At 37.7% G+C, this 9,554-nt stretch overlaps 1 protein-coding gene across 2 annotated transcripts; it reads right to left on the reverse strand.

The window, feature by feature from the left end:
- Positions 1-176: 176 nt before the first annotated feature.
- Positions 177-9,126, reverse strand: stx16 (syntaxin 16). 2 transcript variants are annotated; one of them, XM_034198396.1, is made up of 9 exons: positions 8,704-9,126; positions 4,413-4,424; positions 4,194-4,301; positions 3,867-4,007; positions 3,414-3,576; positions 2,913-3,001; positions 2,435-2,578; positions 2,093-2,173; positions 177-1,759 (listed from the first exon to the last, which is right to left on the reverse strand). In XM_034198396.1, exons 1-9 carry the CDS (start codon positions 8,782-8,784, stop codon positions 1,658-1,660), a joined length of 921 nt encoding a protein of 306 aa, XP_034054287.1. In that variant the 5' UTR covers positions 8,785-9,126; the 3' UTR covers positions 177-1,657. The 2 variants fall into 2 exon arrangements, with proteins under 2 accessions (XP_034054287.1, XP_034054286.1); XM_034198395.1 differs by having other exon boundaries at positions 8,659-9,126.
- Positions 9,127-9,554: the final 428 nt, after the last annotated feature.

Raw genomic sequence — 9,554 nt, forward strand, 5'->3', positions numbered from 1 at the left:
TATGATGCTATAAAACAGAGATGAGCAGCAAATCCCCAAATTAAAAGCGATTTAAATGATTTATCAGTAATAATTTATGAGTAAATAAATAGTTAATATAATTAAGTCATTAGATCACCCAATTGTGTAAGTGGTATCTTTGCATCAAGGCTGCCGTTCAAAACACACAAAACACATTTATGTTCCAGGTTTATTTTAAAAATCGTTGCAGTCTCCTCACCTGTTTGTTGGAAAACAAAACTTAAGTAGAGTACCACTAAGACATAACAATTGTTCACACATAACTTTACATCAATGACAAAGATGATTTGACAGGTGTATAAAGTGTAGATTTGAGCACAGATATGTTAAATAAAGCTCTTCATAAATCAGCGCATCCATCTTACAGAACACAAGAACATGTAAAGAAATTCAAACACAGCCAACTGAAATGTAAAGTGTTCGACCTGAAAAGAAAATCACAAGTGTCTTCATTCGTCTGCTTGTGTTGGTCGACATCACCATTTTCTCAATGGAGTGAACAATAACAACCGTTTCATGTAGACTACAGATATATAAAGTCATTCTGCAACAGACAGAACACCTCTGAACCTCTTGATTCTTGAAGTTATTAAAAAATAAATAATTATTTTCATCATACTGACGTCAGTAGCATTACATCCATGACAAAACCACCCTTCTCCCCTCAGGCCTCAATATGTGCAAACTGCAAGGGTTTTAAAAAGGTAGCACTGTAAGCAAGGACCTTTAAAACATAAACTACTGGGAGGGCACAGGCCAAATATCGCAACGGTAATGAAAGGACAAATAATGTATCCGCTTTGTGATTTGGATATGATCCAAAATGTAATGTTCCTTAGCCCATGCTACACCTTTCCACCAAGTTTCATGAAATTCGGGCCAGTAGTCTTTTCGTTATCCTGCTTACTATCAAACAAACTGCAAGCATAACCTCCTTCACTCATTCAAAAGTGCAGCATATGTAATGATTTCAAAAGTACAATAATCTTAGTATTATTTTTCAATTGTGGAGTAAAGGGATACAAAAATAGATGGTCCTTAAACCAAAAAAAGAAGAAGACTATTCTAATTAAATCTGCTATCGTCCAAATACTAAATACTCTTTCAAGGAACAATACTGAGCCAGGACATAAATGTACTATCGGAATGAACATGGATTTGCAGTGAAATGAAATAACTGCATATTTCCGTTTCACAAACATTCTTACTTGTCAAACGTTCCTCACAGAAACAAAATGACTTTAGATTAAACTGGACAGAAATTATAACACTCTGCTTTAGGATTTAAACATTGGTCTTAAAACACCAACGTTCTTTTTGATTTGTTAAGACACATATGTCAACATAGTCAGGCTCAACAAACTTCTGTCACAGAGTCTTGGTGATTTGGGTGCGAGACACTTGATAAAATAGCCAGGGCTCAGACAGATTGATTGTGTCTTTCATTAAAATCAACCTATTATCTCCACACAGCCCAAAGTGCACCTGTTAAGGGGACGAGGAAATCTTCTTGACGTTTCCTGCTGGGTATGAAAGGCAGTCAGCTTTGTTTTGAGCAGAACTGAGAGCAAGTCCAAGTCCACACAGATGCACAACAAACACCCACACAGAAAACAAAAGCCAGAGGAATGGACAATTAAAACTTTGTTCCAAAAAGTATAACAATTAGAACCATGACTATGACGAAGAGGATCAAAATGACCAGCATCTTTCGGTTTTTCTTCTGATACTGTTCCGCCTGCAAAGGAAATTAAAACAAAAAATGTCAAACACTGTATTTTGCTGTCTTTTCATCTAATGAATGAATGAAAGGCAAATCATTGAGCTTCTTTCCATCATGCAGTGAATTGAGATCAAAACAGAGATGATTGTTTAAAAGGTTTGTAATTCATGGTAAATTAAAATCATAACGCTATCTTTAGTCGCTTAAAATCGTCTTTTTGTTTTCCCCTGAAGTTGGAAAAATTATTAGCATCTGTACAAGTGTGACAAAAGATTTAAAAAGAATGGTGACTATCACCTAGCTAAAAAAGTGAAAATGTGTATCAGGACATGAGCACTTTGCATTTACCTTTTGTAACTGTTTCACTCCCTCTTCTGTTTTCACACAAGCCTGCTCCACATTGAAGTCAATTCTGTCGAGAACGGTGCCCTATAGGGAAAATAAGAGTATTGTTAGCAGAGGAAAATCATTTTAGTTATTTTACACAAAGGTAATGTGGTATTTAGTGATAGGCAGTGACTTCAGTAGTTCAGTAATTGTCCTTCAAGCTCTGTTGTTACACATATGAAACATCAAAATGCTTTAATTGTGGAAGTCATTAGGGCAACTCACGGACAACCTCATGCCATAATTCTTATAAAGCCTATTTATTATTTCTGTGTGTTATTGTGTCAGGACTTCTTAAAATACCTGTTCCACCACCATTCCAGCCAAGTCCCGGAATATCTCATTCAGATCTGAGATGGACTGCACTATCTGTCGGATCTCCCTCTCTCGTTCCTCCACCATAACTGTGTTCTGCTCCACCAGCATCAGCTGGTCGTCTGTGAACCCCTGATTGAAAGAATTAATAGAAGTAGGTGATTTTATGTAACACAATTAGACATGTAATCTCCCTCTTAAATAACACACATTATGTTTTAATTTAACTGAAAAGGAAAGAAAAACCAGCATTACATATTTTGTTCCACCCATATGGAAAGTGATAACATGACACAGTAGACCTGCATTAATAACTCAATGGGTATTAAGGCTTTTAATGGATGTTGCTTTTTCTTATCTTGTCTGTCTCATGTTTCTAATATAAAGTATCCCCTTTAATTGTTCTCTATTAAACTCTTAAATTAGGTTTACTTGAATGAGTAAATACATGTTATTGGATAGTCACCTTGTCATATACAGCTAAATCTTCATCCTCTTCCATTAGGGGTCCAGAGTCAAAAAAGTGCTTTGATCTCTCCTCACGATTCTTCATACCTGGATTATAAACCAATAATCAACCCAAACGAACAACTTGAAGATAAAAACATGAGCTATAATCTTGTTAATTGTTACAAATATCTGAGAGGCAGGATGAGAATTCAGAAACACCAATCAGCAGAAACTCTGCATATCTTCCGTCGCAAACTGAAAACGCATCTATTTAGATTGTACCTTGGCGATTAAGTTCTTGCAGAAAAAATAAAGTACTTTTAATACTTACTACTTCATGTAGGCCTTGTAACTAATTCATCAGCACTAACTATGGTATGATCTTGCCTGAAGTGAATATATCTGCACTTCCCTTGTTGTTCGGAGTTGGATTCTTTATGGTTTTTGCACTTATTGTATGAATAAAAGCGTCAGCTTAATGAATGTAATGCAATCATAGCTTCCATGCAGTCCTTACGTTTTAAGTAGCCGGACTGCGTGTGCCTGAAGTTGGTGGAGAGCTCCTGCAGGCTCTGAGCCAGCGAGGACACCACGTTTCTCAGCAGCCTCTCCTCCTGCTCGGTACAGTGGCCACAGCGAGTCTGCAGCCCCGTCACAGCTCGCTGGCACCGGTGAAACATCTGCAATCAACACAAAGATAGTGAGTGAACAGCTACTGGTTTCCTTTCAAACACTTAACATGAAATCAACACCACAGACTATTATGCTTATATGACTTTGGGCTCAAGCTAAAACTTGTTCCAGGTCTGGATAAGTATGAAAAAGGAGGATGGAAAATATTTTTTCCAAACTAGTGCCCATATTCTGTTTTCTAAAATATATATTTTCCAAATCCTAAAAGCATTGGAAAGATAGCAATTGTATTATTATTTCTAAAAGCATTATCTCTGTTTCTGGTAAATGTCTGTACCTGTGTTATCTCCTGAGTAGTGATTTCTATGGCATGCTCTTCCTCACTACTGTCATCAAGTGTAGGTCGATTCATATGCTTGTCATGAAGTAAAGCCAGATCCTTCATCTTCTGCCGAACCCGAGTGATTTCATACTGGATCTGAAAGGGAATACACAGCGGTTGAAAGCCATGTGACATTACTCATACAGACGACTTAACCTGTTTTAATATACAGGAACAGATGCATTTTTGAGTATTTGTTCTTACAAAGAGGGATACTGTATTTATATGTCAACCTTTAACAGATACGTCTATATATTTCTGCTTTAATCTTAAGTGTTTCACCTCCTCAATCCCCTCCGTCCATTTGGGAGGCAGCCTCTTTGTGACGCCGATGGCTGCTTCAGGATCCAGACTAATCCCTGACACCAGGGCCATTCGGTCGTCAGCCAACTTGAAAACACAAATTATAAATGATTCCATTAAAAGCGTTTTCTAAAATAAGTCAATATGATGATGCATCAACATGTTTTGGTGTAAATAATTAAAGGGAAAGAACAGTACCTCATCGAGCTCCTAATATGATTGGCAGATAGCAGATGGTCCCATCCAATAGAAAACAAGGAAAAGGAGAGAAGGACAGAAGTAACAGAAAGTTAGCCCCAGAAAAATCAGCAGTTAATACCAGAAAAGTTATTTTGCATCCCTACTGTATATAACTAATACATTTGAAGTATAACATTATAATTGCTGTACAGCAGAGGTACATCATCTCTGGCAGTTGGATTGAGCATCATGTGTCCTGAGTTTACATGTGTGTATGTGCATAAGTGTAAATCTAGAGTGAATGCAAAGATGGGCTACATCACATTTATCTAGAAAATATGTGCAAATGATTTCACTTTAAAAAAAACATTAGGTGTAAGAAACAAAAAGCAAAAAAGAGCAGGACTTAAATATGTAATAGAATATGAAACAGACTGGGCCTTATTTTTGGATAAATATGTCTCTTGTGTCTTGTCTTTTTTGAACTGACAAGGCAAGACAAGTTTATTTATATAGCACCTTTCAGTACGCGACAATTCAAAGTGCTTTACAAAATAAAATACATTTAAGAATAAATACAGTAAAAACACATTATATAATGGCATTTTACAACAGGCATTTAAAAAGGCAAAGATAATAAGGAGGAGGACTCGTGCAGCAGCGTTCTGAATCAGCTGCAGCTTTCTGATGGATTTTTTTGTCAGCCCTGTGAATACACTATTGCAGTAGTCGAGTCTACTAAAGATGAAAGCATGGACAAGCTTTTCTAAGTCCTTCGGGTGATAGTATGCAGATTTAATAACTGTTGAAATTCAGGTCTGAGTCCATCACTACACCTAGATTTCTAGCTTTATTAGAGCCTCTTGTGCTTTCTGGCAAAGCCAGTTATTTTAAAACAGCTTTAACAAGTTGAGTGTGTGTCTTCTAATGGCAAACACTGTTGTTTTAGTTGATTCAGTGCCTTTTAGTCACTGCAAATATATTTCAGTCTTTGTGAATAAATGTTATAACTGCATTACTGTAAAAAGAATGAATCATAATCTCAACACTGGCTAATGTAAATCTAATCTGTGACCTTGGTTGGAAAGTGCAGATAGAACACAGTTTTACAGCACCTATGAATGAACTCTGATACAGGGACATTGGGACAAAACAGACACTGGAAGACAAATACGATAGTAAGACACAAACGTTATATGTTACATGACACATAGTGTGGTTGGAACAGTGTAATGTGTGTTCTGTGTAGGGTTGCACAATTCCGGGAATTTTCAAAGATGGAAACTTTCCACGGGGATTAGCGGGAATAAACGGGAATTTATGGGAATAAACTGGGAATTTTCAAAATTGAAGGTTGGCTCTTCATAGGGATCTTAAATTTAGTTGGGGAAAGTATATTTTAGCATAATCTTGACTAAAACAAACAGATGCCATTCAAGTACACTTGAATATCCATGCCATAGCACAGTGCTTACTGCATGGCTATTGAGACCACACAAAGGTTCGCAACAGGCTCACAAATGTGAGAGTGGAACAACTGGTTGGCATTCGGGCAAACCTAAGGCTCTTTGAGCCTGACACAGAGCCATCCTCAACAAGGCTGGACAGTGACACTGCAGAGGAAGACTCAGAGTGTGATGTTGATGAGGCCCAGGAAGAGCCCATTGACTGAAAGGGTTTAGCAAAAATGCAGAGGATTGCTTGAAGGAAGATTTGCATGTTTAATGGGACTTTTTGGAGGGAGAAGGGCTCTTTTCATTTAACATTTTGAATGGGACTTTGAGGGGATTTTTGGATGGGGGTGCATTTTTGTTCATTTTTTAATGAGTGGGGTTGGGGGGGATGAGTAACATTTAACTCAACATTCCTGTTTTCGTTCTTCAATGAAACAAATAATTGTTCAATAAAATAATTAAAACTTGTTCTGTTCTACTTAAAAAAAACGTTTTACATTTGTTGAAATGTCATGTTTTTTTGTTTAATTTTGCATCGAATATTTCCAAAATTCCCCAGCTTAACTTCCCATGGAAACTTTCCGCCCCTTTGCAACCCTAGTTCTGTGAAGGGTCAATGGAGGTCTAATTAAAGAGTGAGTGAGTCTTTACACCAGAGGAGACCATCTGAATACAGGTGTTTTATTCATGACCCTTTCACTATTTCTCACCACAGCTTTTAGAATTGTGTATTATTAAACTTTATGAGTGAATATGGCAAAAACAGCAGTTGCACCATTGCATGACATATTTGTACCTAAATGGCCTCACCTCAGGTTAGGAGAAGTCTGTGCGTATATTATAACCTTTAATTCAGAAGCACATTTTTGCATATTTGGATAGCGATATCCAAATATGCAATATGCAAAAACACAGCGATGTGTTCAGTGCCTCTGGGTGTACAACAGGGCTGGGTATTGGAAATTGATACTTTTAAGATGACGGCAGAATGAAACCAGTAACAAGTTGTATCAAAAACGTTGATATAACTAATTAGAATTTGATCCTTTTTGTACTCATGCCGAACAAAGGGTTCTTTGTAAGGTTCTGCTCGCAGCCAATCACTGCAAGAATTATTAGATTTATTGCAACAAGTGATTGGCCCGCTACCGCAGCAGATACAAGACTGTGGTGGTAAAGTCAAGCACAACCACAGTCATACTGAGTTTCCATCATGATATACTGTATGTGAAAGGGCTACAAAAGTAGGTATCAAATGAAGTACTTCGCAAATGAAGTACGCTCTGGTGTAATACTGGTATCGTGTTTTGTAAACTGATACCCTGTTGTGTAATAGAAGCTTCGAATGAAGAACCAAGCGCAGTCTTATCCAAACTGAACTTTTACTTTATATTCATTAAACAGTTTCCAACAAGAACGGTGGAAGACAGAGAAAATGCACTCGACAAGCTCGTATTCAATTTTCATAACAGGAAGGTGTCAGAGGAGGACACATACTTGCACTTCAAAATAAAGGCATTTCCTGTGAAACGTTGTACCCTTTAACTTCTATCAAGAATCAAATGTTTTACTTCCTTAAATAAAACAAGTTACAACATACCCAGGCCTAGAGTACAAGTTGGCAGAAGTAAATCTACTTCAGCAAGCAAGCAGTTAACTGGTTAAAATCTTCACAATTGGGTGTGAATGATTGCACACACCCTGCACCTGCTCACTGTGCCCTGCACCTGGAGAGGTGAGGTGAACTTCTGCGCAAACACAGGAGAGCTGTGTGAACTGCTCAAGCTTAAAATATGTGATACATTTGCTGAGACCCAACATCACATTTCCCATCAGTGTGGTATGTAAAATAAAATTCCCCTTTAACAAAAAGAGACAACAAACAGAGAGAGAGGATGTAACGGGACATCAGCATAATATGCATATGTCCTACACAGTCACATTCATGTTTGGTATTGGATTGTTTAATAAAGAAATAATGGTCTTAATCAGTATAACATAGGACCTGCATATGTGAAACCTATGTATGTCATGTAATAATAAAATAATAATATTGGGAGGGATGAAACCCTCTTAAATGGTCACACATGCAGAGCACACAGTGAAATGTGTTCTCTGCTTTTAACCCATAGTTCCAGGAGTCTAGTACTAGGAGCAGTGGGCAGCTATGTTGTGGTATTTTCTCTAAGATATTTGAATTAAATTGAAATTAAAACTGAGTGAGATAAGGATACACATAAAGACACAGAGATACACAGCAACAATGGTGTCTGGCCAGATGTGATCTACAATAAATACAGTTAACTTTAACATTTTCATGGTTAAATTCATTTTTTAAATAATAGCTTCAATAGATTTAAATAAACCACCTTCATAAATATTAGTTTCAATATTTCAGGATATTTTAACAGCATTTTGACTTTATACAGTGGCCACAGCAAACGTATTGCTAGAGGAGCATAATGTGGACATCAAAAACATGCATTATCTTTTACAAAAACACACCCAACATATGCTGTCAACGTATTTTATCTTTGAAATTAGCAATTGCTGACTAATATATAGATTTTCTCCAATGTTTACTTAAAGCATTTAGCTATTACGAGCTGAAAAATATATCCTTGCACTCCATCCTCCTCCATCACTGAGTCACATGAAACAATTAGCCCTATGTGTGAAATACAACTATACCACTAACTACTACTATACTTATAGTACTATATATACTGTATCTAGCTAAGACAGCTCAGTGACTGGCTAAATGCACACAACACACAAAGTAAAATGTCAAAACGATGCAGACAACTCACCGCAGCATTGCTACGTGTACTCAGACGGGGGTCGTATGTACTCACTTGCTCAGCCAATATCTGCCGGTTTTGGATCGCATTGTTCCGCATTAACAAGAAGGCATCGGTCAGACGCCTAGTGGCCATGACTGCCTTATGTGATATCTAAATTTACACTGAATAAAATGCGGATCAGGCGATGATTATTCAAATTATGTCCACTGCCCCGCAGCTAACACAGCGCTAGCTTTAGCTTTAGCTTTGCTGCGATGGAAGATGAGGAAAACTCGCGATACAGCGCCAATAGTGGGCAGCAAACGACCTCAGTAATATTTATCTGTCAGGCATATCTGAAACTCAACGATTAGTTAAAAAGGAGAAACATGACCGAGGGTTTCCACTCAATTTGTTGGATTTAACGTTAGATTAGAAACGTCATTTCGCTTTTAGGCAGCTACGGAAGTAGGAAAACGTAAACACCTGCGTAAAGGGCTTCTTCTTCTGCTACTTATTAAATGCGGCTGTCACCTGTCAACTTGAGCCCGTTACCGCCACCTACTGACTGTGGAAAAATGACTAGTCTAGTCTTCACCTAAATGTATATTGATGGATGCGGGAAGCAGGATGGGGCGCCACAGTTTCGCCGATGCGAGACGCTACTAGCTGAGCAGCTAGTAGATATTAGGCTGGATGGTTGGCTGGTTTAGAGGGGTTTTGGACACTTTAGTTGGCCAGGATGGCCACCAGCTAAACCAGTCATCCTGGCCAGCTAAAAAAAAACAGCATACCAGCATACTCTGGTCACTAGTAGTATCCATCTATCACCAGCGTATGTTTAATAATAGTATTAAATATACCATGCTGGAAGCTTACCAGGATTCCAGGTGACCATTGTTTAAATACTGGTATGATTATTT

This window comes from Gymnodraco acuticeps, unplaced genomic scaffold, assembly GCF_902827175.1.
Source record: "Gymnodraco acuticeps unplaced genomic scaffold, fGymAcu1.1, whole genome shotgun sequence".
NCBI classification, from domain to species: Eukaryota; Metazoa; Chordata; class Actinopteri; order Perciformes; family Bathydraconidae; genus Gymnodraco; species Gymnodraco acuticeps.

Coding starts and splice junctions, on each gene's coding strand:
- stx16 (XM_034198395.1), bottom strand. CDS start 8,784: ATGGCCACTAGGCGTCTGACCGATGCCTTCTTGTTAATGCGGAACAAT. Junction 4,008..4,193: donor GGACGGAGGGGATTGAGGAG/GTGAAACACTTA, acceptor ATTCCCTTTCAG/ATCCAGTATGAAATCACTCG. Junction 1,760..2,092: donor GAGTGAAACAGTTACAAAAG/GTAAATGCAAAG, acceptor TTTCCTTTGCAG/GCGGAACAGTATCAGAAGAA.